The 13,951-nt window shown below is 41.2% G+C and overlaps 1 protein-coding gene across 6 annotated transcripts in view; it reads left to right on the forward strand.

The window, feature by feature from the left end:
• Nucleotides 1-2,001, forward strand: part of samd12 (sterile alpha motif domain containing 12) — a 132,632-nt gene extending 130,631 nt beyond the window's left edge. For all 6 annotated transcript variants that reach the window (XM_068333862.1, XM_068333861.1, XM_068333858.1 and 3 more), the window contains one exon: nucleotides 294-2,001. In XM_068333862.1, coding sequence (XP_068189963.1) covers nucleotides 294-325 — 32 coding nt within the window. In that variant the 3' untranslated portion in view covers nucleotides 326-2,001. The remainder of the gene's footprint in view (nucleotides 1-293) is intronic.
• The last annotated feature ends 11,950 nt before the right edge of the window (nucleotides 2,002-13,951 follow it).

Consider the following 13,951-nt stretch of genomic DNA (forward strand, 5'->3'; position numbering starts at 1 on the left):
GCCCATGCTTGTTATCTTAGGCCTTTCTGTCTTTTTTCTGTTTGATCTCAACTTCTTAATTTCCTCTCTCATCTGCGTCACTCCCTTCTATTTCATTTGTATTCCCCCCTCCTCCTCACTTTTACTGTTGTGGATGTCATTGTTTGTCTTTATGCTCTCATGTCTTCATCTTTTCTCATTCTTTCCTCAACCTCCTCCTCTTGCCAACAGAAGATGTGTTACAACTCTCCACTCCCCCCATTCTGACCTTGTTGTCATTGACCTTTTTCCAATCTTCTGTTTTATGCCTGCAGCCTCTTTGGAGTGTGCTCCATCTTCACCATAGCCTGATGGATCAGGACTAACCAATCGTCACACAAGGATGTAGATGTACCCTTTCCAACATCATCTGTAGGCGAGCAACCTCAACTCTCCATCCAAACATCTGGTCTCCTTCTTCGCCTTCTCCAGAAAACGAACTGAAAAACACCCTCTTCCCAGCCACTCCTGAGAAGCTTCCACAAGTTCTGACTTGCTGCTTCCTTTCCATCCAAAGATTCCTCGCAGTTTCCTGGAATCTGACCAATAGTTTCCATTACAGGCAGCCCATTTCCTGTCATTTTGGCCCAACCTCCACCAGACCCCTTGTGCTACAACTCTCATTCTGTTTCTTTACACTCCCTCTCCCCCAAGAACTGCTCCAACACTCAAGCCCTCCTGTTTGTCATTGGGCCAGAATTTAACACTCTCTTAGCCGGGTTTCCACAGTATTGGAGTAAGTATTGGAATACAAAGATAATCTCTGCACCATTGCCTTGTGATTGGACTATCCTGTCTGTGTGTGTGATGATTTGCTGTTGGGGATCTCACCTACCCTTCCAGTAAAGTGTGACACCTATACTCTGTGACACATTAGCTCCTGCATCCTAGCACTTAAATATCATTTTTCTCTCATGTGCACTTTTCGAGAGCACACATGAGACTCTGTGTAAGGAAACATAAAGACTGTCTGCACAACCACTACTATACACATCCTCGCTGATTCTTCCTTGTAGTTCCGTGACTGATAAAGAGGTCGTTCTCTCAATTTGTTCATAGAGTGAAGTGTCCACATCTCTCTTCACTTCTTGCCCTCTCGTTTTTGTTGATCGCTCTCTTAGAATAGAAAGAAAGCCAGACAGAAACGTCACTGCCAAAATGATCAACAGCATGGAATAAAAAAACTGAACCTGGTTCAGCACATTTAAGCTGGTTCCATGAAAATTAATGACACGATCGTGGAAAAAAGCGGGGGGGGGGAGCCCTCTAAGGGAGATGAAGCAGGATATGAGGGAAAAGAAAAGCGGGCATGCAGGAGATTCCCTCGGCATCCTGAGCCAGTAGGTAAAGAAAAACAAAGGGAAGGGAGTGCCTGAGAGAAAAAATGAAGGACCAGGAATAGTAAAAAGGGCTTTGAGAACTGAGAGACTTGAAGCTCTTCCTTGCTAATGAGGAAAGAAAAACGAGGAATCACAAATAACAAAAAGAAAGCCTTCTTCATCTCCTCTCCTCTGTTTCACTGACTTTTTATTGCTCTGTCTACTCTTCATCTCACTGCTTGAAAATATTTTTAGATGACATATATTGAAAATAGTGTAGAACAAGCAGCGCTCTGTGCAAAAGCTCGTTATGGAATTCATGTCTGTCAGCCCATTAGGAAGAGAAGCTGTATTTTATTTACCCCCTGTAAGGAACTCAGATCTGTCAGTGTGAATAACGGCCACTCACTGTTGATATTATACACATTTCAACTGCACTTAAAAACCATGTGCTGCAACGATCAAAGCATCTGTAACTCGAACCGTTGTTGTTTCCTCCACTGTGTCTATGAGTGTAAATATATTATACAAGCCTGTAGCCACAATTATGACCTCTTAATATTAGCGAGTGATGATTTATCAAATGCTCTTTATCTATTCTGGTGTAGCATGAGTGGTCGTCATGGTAACAACATCTTTCCTCTCCTGGATAGGACCTGTCAATCAGGGAAGCATAAAATATCAGCTGCAGTGGCAGAGACAAAAAAAATGTGGGTGTGGGGGGTGGGGTCAACATTGGCCCCTGAGAGTCATTGAGTTTTAATGGGATTCCATTTGTACAAGGGTCCCCATGTGTCCAGTCATTCATTGTTGGGATAGCAGCTTCAGCCTAATGAGGCAAAGACCCGTGTGCAGATTGAATAGTATTGATCACGTCTTCAGGACATACAGTCATTCCTCCAGGATTACAAATGTCTCAAGGAGTGTGTGTGTGTGTGTGTGTGTGTGTGTGTGTGTGTGTGTGTGTGTGTGTGTGTGTGTGTGTGTGTGTGTGTGTGTGTGCGTGTGTGTTTGCTTGCTGACAGTCACATAGGAATGCAGTCGTTCGGGTTAAAACACAAGTGGCTATTTCACAGTCCGATGGAGATGTTGTGTCCATGTCCATCAAGGCCACAGCAGGAAGTTGAGCAATGAAGCTTCTAATGAGTTTGGAATTCATCCATTCTTCAGTTTCCAATTGGAAAACTATCAAAATTGGAACTAGGAAGACTGGTTAGTGGGGAAATGTGCTTGTGATCTGGGGTAATTTATGAAAATTACATTTGGTGGAAGTTCCACTGTTAACTATTAACTATAACTATTTTTATTGATTTCATGAGTTGATATTGATTAAATAGATTAAAGAAATCATAACTTACTATTATTGAGTGATGTTATTTGGGAAAATGCACTTAATAATACTAAAAAAGATGTAACTTATCTAAGGCATTATCCTATCATAACAGAAATATTGGAAATAGTGGAAACAACTGCTATCAAATCAAATTATTATATAGAATTTTGTTTCTAACCATATCCAAACAAGAATTATATTGCTCAAAAGTCCTTTCTTTTCCTTATTTGGAGTGATTTAGAAGTTATGAGCATTACCAATCCAATGTTCATATAGAGTAAAAATGCATCCAATAGTCATGTAGTTAGTTTAAACTAGCATACAGAGTGGAACTGGAGAGGGGAAAAAATCAGCTATCCAGGGGAACAAAATCCACCCATTAACTCAGCTAGAACTGTACAGCAACTCCTGTAAGAGTGTAAATAACAAATTTGATTTAAGGCGTTTATTAGGAAAATGCAGGAAGATCCGATTTTATACATACGTTGAGTGTTTCCATGGTGTCTGAGACCTTACTGCTGACAGTCTTCAGTGGGGTATTTTCTCACCATAGGTCTTTGGAAGAAACGAATCCAGAGAGGAAAAAAAACACCCATCTTGTGATCTCACAATATATAAAACACTTGCATTGAATTGCATCATGTTTTTGATTATGTTCCCGTAAAGAAGGTCAGTGAGGGAATATTGAAAGTGTGATCTTTTTTCTTTCAGTGCCTCATTGAATTTAGTTTTTACCAATCTGATACAGACAATCTGAACCTCTAGGTCAAATATTAACAAACACAGCAGTCTGTTTTTAGTGATCCTACCCAGACTGCAAAGCTGTTGTAACCCTGGGTGTAGGCACTAAAATATTGATTCTTTGTTTTTACTCTCCAGAGTGTTTCGCTCCTCTTTTGCAGGTTTCTGTGTGTGTGTGTGTGTGTGTGTGTGTGTGTGTGTGTGTGTGTGTGTGTGTGTGTGTGTGTGTGTGTGTGTGTGTGTGTGTGTGTGTGTGCGCGCGCGTGCATGTGTATGTGCGTGCACGTGTGCATGCGTGGCGTGCCTGGCTCTCATATCCCGGTTCAACAAGCCCGGGATCTGGCAGGTGTCCTAAGGTGTCCGAGGACTTGCCTGAACTGGCTCATGTTAGTCGTCTACAAGCATCTGTCTGGCACAAGCTCACAGACACTGAGACAAAGTGCACCGCGACAAAATACCAAACTAAACCTCACTTTATGTTATTATTGCACAACAACTTGGACACATGCACACACATAAAAGTGTACACACTTCAAGACATGGTGTTTAAAGTACAAATGTACAAGCACACACACACACACACACACACACACACACACACACAGTGACACTATATACACACATTTTGCAAAGACTTAGCAGTAAACAAAGTCACAGCCTCTCACAAGTTTCCCATCAGTTAAAAATAAAAAATTATATAAACATTTAAATGCCTCAAACACAATCCAGACAGATGATGACATATCTATGGGTGTTCTTCCTGTCATGTTGACAGCATGTAATGATTCTAAGTGTTTTGCAACCATCAGGCATGCAGACCAAGATATCTCCATATAACGTGCCTAATGATGGATATTAATGATGATGTTGATATCATGATGAGTGTATACGTAATAAACAGCTTAATCATGTACAATTTGTTGTCCATTCATTCTCTGTTCTGTATTTGAGATGTTATTGCTACATCTATTATATTAGTTTGAAAAAAAAAAGGGGGGGGGGAGTGGCCTGACAGCTGTGACAGATTTTGTGGTTAGAGAATTGCAGAGTTGCAGTTTCGGTATCAGAGCAACTGGAAATGACACATTTAGGGCCGTCTCTCGTGTCTAATGCACACACAGCATTAATGTTTTAATCCTGCTGTTCATTTTCACTTCTTCAAAAAGCAATATTTTCAAAAGCAGCTGAAAGTGAGGGGCTTCTACAGCAGCCACAGACATTACTAATCTTTTATTGGCTGTTACCTGGCAACTGTCACCTGAGCCATGTCATTTTTTTTTATTTTTTTTTGCAGGGTAAGGTTAGGGTAAGGCTCGTACTGACTAAAAACATTCCTTTAAATAAGACTTTCAGTTTGTACCCTGAAGACAAAGACTTTAAAGACATCTTTCCATTTTTTACCTCACAAGTTACATGTATACTGAAACTTAGGGTACAGTTCAATGAATGAAATATTTTTATTTATTTTTGTATTGATTTTAGTGTATTTTAAGAAGCTTCAAGGCCAGCAAAAACATTTTTCAGAACTTTTTCTTTTTAACTGCAAGAATTGTTTGAACATTATTTCTAATGTTGGCTAATGGCTTAATCTTTAAAAGTCAAGAACCACTGGCGCAGTGGGCAAAGAATTGTCAGGGACTTCAGTAGAAGTAATAATACTCCATTTACACCCTTAAACATAAAGACTCTCACCAGGAAAGCAGCTTAAAATTAAACATCACGGTAATCTACATTCCTCAGTCATCCATCTGCGACATGTTGGAAGACAGATCCATCCCTCGTGTCCCAGCCTACCTTACATTTAACACCCACTCTCAGCATTCACCTGGGAGTAGTGTGCATGCCGGCTCTGAACCCCGGACATCTAGGCATCATCTATGATGAGGTGAGATATGCTGTGAAGGTGAGGGATAAGTATTGTGATGTATTCTATCCCAGGCAGGTAAACAAAGTCTCATCAGTCTACATCTTCCTTTTCTCCCCTAATCCTTTCCTTTTTCTGTGAACAGCTGGTTCTTTACCCAGTAAAGATCTTTTTATCAGTGAGACTAGACTGGCAGACGTCACTCTATTTTTCTGCAGTCAACTCCACGTCACTCTTCCATGTCAAAGTGATGTCTATTTAGATTGGATAAAAATGTACTTTTTCTCTTTCATGTGTGGCTCATGATCTCTAGCAGCAGGCATTAGTGGATAATTATGGATAATTATGTGCAGCTCACATAAAGATAAGTGTAACTTACATGTTGTATCATTGCTATTTATTTGTCGTTTCATTCTCTTACCTTTTTATGCAAAAAGAAGGACTGTGATTTGAACAGTCATCAACAACAGGACGATGGCTGACTGCACCCTACGAAGCTACTTCAGCTACTGAGATTTTGAAGATCTATTTAAATCAGCAGTTTCTAATGCAATCTGAGCTTGGTTCAAGTCTGTTCAATTATCTGTCATTCTTACAGTAGTAAAAATCTCAGAGACTGATAAAACATTCCGGATCACAAGATGTAATTGTCACCACATGAATTCTCCTCTAGCCATTTGAGCTGAGTCCAATCCAGCTGACAATTAAGGCGACTGTCCAGAGGTAATTTAAGACTGGGCATTCTGGGGTGGATGACGATGTAGAAACATGACAAAGAAACTTATGCAAGATGGTTCAGCTCTCTGTACAGGATTTGAATTGGATTGGAAGTTACATCTCAAATTTACACAGCACAATGTTTGAGTAGCTTTAACGTAGCAGCAAGACAGCATAAGCCAGTGTCTTATTGTGCCGGTGCCAAGCCCGAATAAATACAGAGGGTTGTGTCAGGAAGGGCATCCGACGTAACACTTTTGCTAAATCAAACATGCAAATCAAATCTATGACTTCCATACGATCGGTCGAGGCCCGGGTTAACAACCACCGCCTTGGGTGCTGTTCACCTATAGGGTGCAGGTGGAAATTCGACTACTGTTGGTCAAAGAAGGAGAGGAGGAAAGTATGTTCGTAGGAAGAGAGAGAAGAGGAACACCAAGAGTATAGGACTGAGAATAGGGACGTTGAATGTTGGAACTATGACAGGAAAAGGTAGAGAGTTGATTGACATGATGCAGAGGAGGAAAGTAGACATACTGTGTGTCCAGGAGACCAGGTGGAGAGTTAGTAAGGCTAGAAGTTTAGGTGCAGGGTTGTGATTGTTCTATCATGGTGTAGATGGGAAGAGAAATGGAGCAGGAGTTATCTTGAAGGAGGTGTTTGTTAGAAATGTCATGGAGGTAAAAAGAGTGTCAGACAGAGTGATGAGTCTGAAGCTAGAAATAGAAGGTGTGATATTCAATGTTGTTAGCGGGTATGCTCCACAGGTAGGATGTGAGCTGGAGGAGAAGGAGAAATTCTGGTCGGACTTTGATGAAGTGATGCAGAGCGTACCTAGAAGTGAGAGAGTTGACATTGGTGCAGACTCCAATGGACATGTTGGTGCAGGAAACAGAGGTGATGAGGAGGTGATGGGCAGGTTTGGTATTCAGGAGAGGAATGCAGAAGGACAGATGGTAGTTGACTTTGCAAAAAGGATGGAAATGGCTGTAGTGAATACTTTCTTCCAAAAGAGGCAGGCACATAGGGTGACCTATAAGAGAAGAGGTAGGAGCACACAGGTAGACTACATCTTGTGTAGACGGTGTAACCTGAAGGAGACCAGTGACTGTAAAGTAGTGGTAGGTGAGAGCGTAGCCAAACAGCATAGGATGGTGGTGTGTAGGATGACTCTGGTGGTGAGGAAGATGAAGAGGACAAAGACAGAGCAGAGGACAAAATGGTGGAAGCTGAAAAAGGAAGAGTGTTGCATGACTTTTAGGAAGGAGTTAAGACAGGCTCTGGGTGGTCAGAAGGTACTTTCAGATGACTGGACAACTACAGCTAATGTGATCAGGGAGACAGGCAGGAGAGTACTTGGTGTGTCATCTGGAAGGAAAGTAGATAAGGAGACTTGGTGGTGGAATGATGAGGTACAGGAGTGTATACAGAGAAAGAGTTTATCTAAGAAAAAGTGGGACACTGAGAGGACTGAGGAGAGTCGAACGTAGTTGTAAGATAAGCTAAAATTTAAATGAAGTATATGTGTGTTTCTAAAATGTCATAATCTACATTTAGAAGTGCTGCACCCGAATGTACTAACAAACACATCCTGTTCCAGTTAATCACCTACTGCAGACAGCTACAACCTTGATGACGATTAGAATGTTCCAACATAGATAACCACAAGTTAACTCCCAACATGTAGAAAAACGTCTTATTGTTCTCGACCTTGTGTGTGATCTAAACTGTTACGACGCCTGCGCGCGTCTTTATCTAACCCTGCTCTATCCATTTTTTAATAAAAGAAAGCAGCCGGGTGGGACAGAGTCAGAGTCTACTTTGAATTGCACCAAGTCAAGTGCATCTCTTCTGTGTCTCTCCCTGCTGCAGCTGGTAAAACTTTAAAACCTCTCTGGGTGCCTTTGTCTGATGACCCTGGTCTAGCTTAGAACAGTTTTTGAGTGAATGTTCGAGATTTAGACCCAACAGTAGTACAGGGAGATGCAGCGTAAGGTGAAGGTAGAGGTAGCAAAGGCCAAATAAGGGGCTTATGATGACTTGTATGCTAGGTTGGACTGTAAGGAGGGAGAGACTGATCTACACAGGTTGGCAAGACAGAGAGACAGAGATGGGAAGAACATGCAGCAGGTTAGGCTGATTAAGGATAGGGATGGAAGTCTATTGACAGGTGCCAGTAGTGTGATGGGAAGGTGACTGTTGTGGACCAGGAAGTAGCAAAGATCAGGATGAAGTGAGGAGGGCATTGAAGAGGATGAAGAGTGGAAAGGCAGTCGGTCCTGATGATATACCTGTAGAGGTATGGAAGTGTCTAGGAGAGGTGGCAGTAGAGTTTCTGACTGGGTTGTTCAACAGGATCTTAGATAGCGAGAAGATGCCTGAGGAATGGAGGAGAAGTGTGCTGGTGCCCATTTTTAAGAACAAGGGAGATGTGCAGAGTTGTGGCAACTACAGAGGAATAAAGCTGATGAGCCATACAATGAAGTTATGGGAGAGAGTAGTTGAAGCTAGACTAAGGGCAGAAGTGAGCATTTGTGAGCAGCAGTATGGTTTCATGCCAAAAAAGAGTACTACAGATGCAGTATTTGCTCTGAGGATGTTGATAGAGAAGAACCGAGAAGGCCAGAGGGAGCTGCATTGTGTTTTTGTAGATCTGGAGAAAGCTTATGACAGGGTGCCCAGAGAGGAACTGTGGTATTGTATGAGGAAGTCTGGAGTGGCAGAGAAATATGTTAGAGCGGTGCAGGACATGTATGAGGATTGTAAGATAGTGGTGAGGTGTGCTGTAGGTGTGACAGAGGAGTTTGTCTTCTTTTAATTTTATACTGTTAAAATCCCAGAAGAGAAATTAAGAATGCACACTCTAGCATGTTAGTCAATCACAATCATACATATTAGTGTCTAGGCCCGTGTAATACACACAAAGACACACAAAGGGGCCGGTAAACATGCAATTGGAGGTAGAGTAGTGGGCAGCCCCTTTGTGAGGCACCCAAATGAGCATCTTGTGAGGGGGATGGTGCCTTACGCAAGTGAGACTCAGAAGTTCCCCGGAGGTGAGCTGACACCTCCACTTAAAACTGCAATTTAAAAAAAGACATTTGCTAATTATACATGTTTGTGGAAGCATAATAAACAGGAATGTCCTCAGTATTAGTCACTGTCACTCATTTGCTACCAGTTGTATAATTAAATAACTTAGATATTGCATATGAAACGGTAAAATTTTTAGGTGTTATTGAACTTAAAAAAGAAGTGGAAATTATGCATTCAGAACCATATTTTAGCAAGAGCATATGTACATTATAAACAAATACACTTACCCAAATATGTGGTGTTAAAATTATCACTGGGAATTTAGTGCAAGCGTTTTAGTGCGTTAATATAACTACCTTATCACACGATAGTGTGTGCTCCAGTTGTCCATATATCACACTTTTCAGCCACAGACAGTGCAGTTCCACAGATATGAGACTCCAACTGTGGGTCAGCCTGCAAGTTTGCCCATTCATTGGTGCAGTTTGTGTCAGAATGTGACGTGACCGGCATGAGAATCCTCACCTTCAACTCTGAGGCCTTGTTTTGTTTTTATTTTCATTGATTTATTTATTTCATTTTTCTGCCAAAAAATTGTGTTTTGCTTCCTCCAGGTTGGGGCTGAATAGAGAGAGAAGTTCATGAGGAAAGAATCCAGCTGACATAGTTTTCACATTTGATTGGGATAATTCTAGAGTTCTTCCCTGTGGAGGTTTTCTAACTGGGAGGAGAGCCTAGAGTTGATCTGAAACGGGATAAATTACACATCTCATTTGAACCGGAAATGCCTCTAGATCCTACACGTGCAGCTTGAATATGTTGTTGAGGAGAGAGTCTGGCATACAGTGCGCCCTCGTTGTTTGTGATTAATGCGTTCCAGGAACCACTCGCGATTGAGGAATCCGCGATTGAGCGACAAACTATTTAGCTTATTATTTACGGTAATTTAAATATTTATGAACCATCCCTATATTGATATTAAACCACCTTCTATCTATATTACCTTTTCCCACACTCTCATAGTCTGTTGAAAGCACTTTTGTGTCTCACTTAAGTCCGAGACTGACGGAACCAAGCGCACTTCAGGATGCCAACAGCCAATAGAATGTGCATACGGTATCACATGACTGCCAACCAAAAATCCGCGCAGGGGCACACAGTATACTCCCAGTATCTGGCAAATCAACTAGTTAAGTGGAAGAAAACGGATTTGACTTAAAACTGCAATTTAAAAAAAGACATTTGCTAATTATACATGTTTGTGGAAGCATAATAAACAGGAATGTCCTCAGTATTAGTCACTGTCACTCATTTGCTACCAGTTGTATAATTAAATAACTTAGATATTGCATATGAAACGGTAAAATTTTTAGGTGTTAGTGGTTCCACATTCACAGTATTATCTTTTTCAACAAACCTTGGCAGGTAAACATTCATTCATTTATTCATTCATTTTCCTGACCGCTTCATCTGCTTGTGAGGTTCACGGAGAGCTGGAACCTACCTATCTCAGCTGAGATAGGGCGTGAGGCGGGGGAAACTCCGTGCACGACGCCAGTACACCGAGACATATAAACATGCACACACACACTCACTCACACTCACGGGCAATTTGGAACGGCCATTTAACCTGAAGTGCATATTTTTCTGGAGGTGGGAGGAAGCCAGAGAACTCGGAGAGAACCCATGCAGACACGGGGAGAGCATGCAAACGCAGAACTTAAACCCGGGCCGGCTTTGTTGTGCGGCGACAGCGCTACCCACTGTGCCACTGTGCTGCCCAGCAAGAAAACAAATAGTTATCGTGATCCAGCCAAAGAGGCTAATTATGATAAATGCAAATCGAATAAAGTGAAATTTTGCTAAATCCCAGAAAACTCTCAAAGTAATGATTGATTAGTGAATGATTAAAAAAAAACCTTTAATTAAAACATATAAACTTCTTGGCAGAAATAAAAAATGGAGGAGACTGCCTCCAATGTCCTTTTTATGACAGGAAGGACATTCTCTGAAAAACGAATTAAAAAATTAATCCCACGTTAAAATCGATCACGGGGTGAATTGGAATTGATGCCTAGAAAAGCTACACAGCCTGTAGTCCATTTGCTTTACATGTGCTGCAGCGTAAAGGGTGGTGCGAGGGAGGAGGTGGAGGTGACGGAAAACAGGTGTGAGGGATGAACAGAAAGAGAGATATGACAGAAAATCACTAACAGACAGTCCCTTGTCTGCCTCTCCTGAGGCCTGCAACACTCGCCCTCCATGCATGGGCTCTGTCTGCCTGACTGAATGAAATCTGCAGGGGTTTTTAGTGTGTCTGGAAAATGTCCTCCATTTTTGCACTTCTCACCATCCCTCTTTTCTGTTTTTCACATGTCTTGCTCTAATTTTATCCATTTCTTATTTTGTGCATCTCAAACATTTGTTTTCTCATCTTCTCCCTCGCTCTGTGGTGCTTCAATCATTTTCTCTCTCTGTTGTTTTGTTCGTTGCCTTGGATACTCCTACAGTACTCTTTTAGTTCTCATTCCTTAAGTCACCTCTTCCCTTGTCTATATTTACATAGCCTGGCTCTTGTGCCTCTCCACAGCCTTGCTGATGCATTCCCTTCCTCCTCCGTCACATATTCATGTTAAGCACAAGCGGGCAGCCGTATGAATTAAACATCTTAGACAGTACTCATACTGAGCCCCTTTGGAGTGTCAGGATGAGCGCTGGAACTCTGAGTGGGACTCTGGCCACACACACGGTGGCAGTTTGTCCCTCTGTGTATGTTGGTACTTGAGATGTGTATTACTCAGTGTGTGACACTATTGCATTCAGCAACAAGGGGTTATCACATCTGTTTCTCTTCATGTTTGATTGTCGAGGGAGAACTAGAGGATTTCTTTAGTGGAAAAGCTTCACCACTTTGACAGGAAAAAAGTTTCGCTTTCTTTTCTCAAACTTATTCATACGCTTGTGTCTCCTTCTTTTCTTATCTTGCTTGATTTCTCAACATGTGTTGCTTTCAAACCTATTTTATACTCCTGATTCTTTGAAGCTTTTGCTTTTTTAGCATTCTATAGTCTCTCTTCTACAACCTACCCTTCATATCACCTTTCTGACAGATGAGAGAAGCTTCAAAAGTAACTAATGTTCCTCAAATCATATTCGGTCTCAGTGCGCTGTGTGTGTTACTATCTCTACATGCATTACTATCTGCAAGTGGAAACTTTCCTGTGTGTTATGTATATATGCTATCTTTCCAAAAAGTGTTTATGCATGTAAATGGCCATCAGGGGAGCCTCTCCACCAGATGAGGCAGCTAAGCCTTGTTATCAACTGTCTCTGTGTGTTGATTCAGTACAGATCAAACTGACAACCATCCAGTCGTGAACTCCCAGTCCTCGCTCTCGGGTGCCCGGCTACACTTTCATCTCCAACAGCCACTTTTTACGAGGTTTTATCTCACCAGCTTTGTCACAACTGCTGTCAGCGGTGCACAGGATAATGTACACTTCTGTTACACTGATTTACTGGAGCGACCTTTCAAAGTTTAACGGGGTTTTTTTTTTTTTCCAGCTCAAATGAGAAGGCTGCAAAAAATGTTCAATTGGATAAACGCAGACCCAGATAATGGGTCTGAAAAATGGAACAATTTGTTTGAAAACTTTCAGATTCGGTCCTGCTCTCTCCTAAAATGATCCTTATACATTGCTATTTCCTGAAAATTTGACACATCGTGTAAAATGTCAATAAAAAAAGAACGTAATCATTTGCTAATACTTTTAAAACCAAATTAACGTCAATGCAGAGTGAAGACATTTGTCTTCTTATACAGTAAGGACATTTAATCTTGAAATCTCAAGACTCTTTTATTCTAAAGTCTTGTTGATTGCATAGTGTTACATCATAGGCTTTTCGCCCCCAAAGAAGGTATCATTTGGATCGTTCCTAAACCTGTCTTTATCTATATTATTGTACAATAAATGGTGCCCTCCCAGATGTGCCAAGTTACTCATGCCACGGCCGCCAAATTAACTTAAGCTGCTGGACTGTGGTGAATATCTTTCTGTCAATGATCGAGTCTTGTCTGATGCCCCTTTCATGCATAATCCTGATGTCATCACTTGTTGCTGGACCAATTAATCTATGAAAAATGATCCAAGCCGTTCCCCTGAGCCAGCATTTCCCCTTGTTTTAGTCTTTATTACCGTAGGTTTGGCTTTGCCGTTTGAGACCATGAAGTTTCGGTTCATTTAACTACTCTGAGACTTTTTTCTAGGCTTAACAGACAACTGCTGTTTTAGCAAAACATACTGATTAATCCACATTTGCCGCTGTAAACTTTAAACTCAAGGCTCTGTCAGCAGGATTTTAGCTGGGTGTAGGGGACAGAGGTCAGTCCAAAATATGTAGAGTGAAAAGTGTGTGAGGGAGTGTCACAATGAAAGAGGTAGTGGGGTATTAGAGGGCAAGGTCAAATAGAGACCTGTATGAGAGGAAACTGAATGACATTGCATGGCATGAAAAAATGACCTTAAAACAAGTTTCAAATGTGTAGTTAATATTTTATGAAGCTGAAATAATTTCCTGTAACATCTCATTATCATCTTTTTCAGCAACTGTAAGAGAAACAGGACTAAATTGTTCATTTTATGGCAACAGTTTCAAGCCTTACTGTTCAAGTGCGTATTTACAGCAGAAGATCCTCATAAACCTCAGTTTCCAACAACTAGTCAGGGCCAAACACGACCCTTTAATGTGGTTTTAGTAGTTTCCGGACTAGAATGGACATTTCCTCAGATGAATATGTTAAATCACTGGACACACAATGTTTTTCTCTTTTTATGTGATTTCTTGATAATTACAAAATATATAGAAGACTTTGTTTTGACAATATATTAAGAACAGTTGCGCTTAATACGGACACAATATGTC

Source organism: Antennarius striatus, chromosome 14 (assembly GCF_040054535.1).
Source record: "Antennarius striatus isolate MH-2024 chromosome 14, ASM4005453v1, whole genome shotgun sequence".
Classification (NCBI taxonomy): domain Eukaryota; kingdom Metazoa; phylum Chordata; class Actinopteri; order Lophiiformes; family Antennariidae; genus Antennarius; species Antennarius striatus.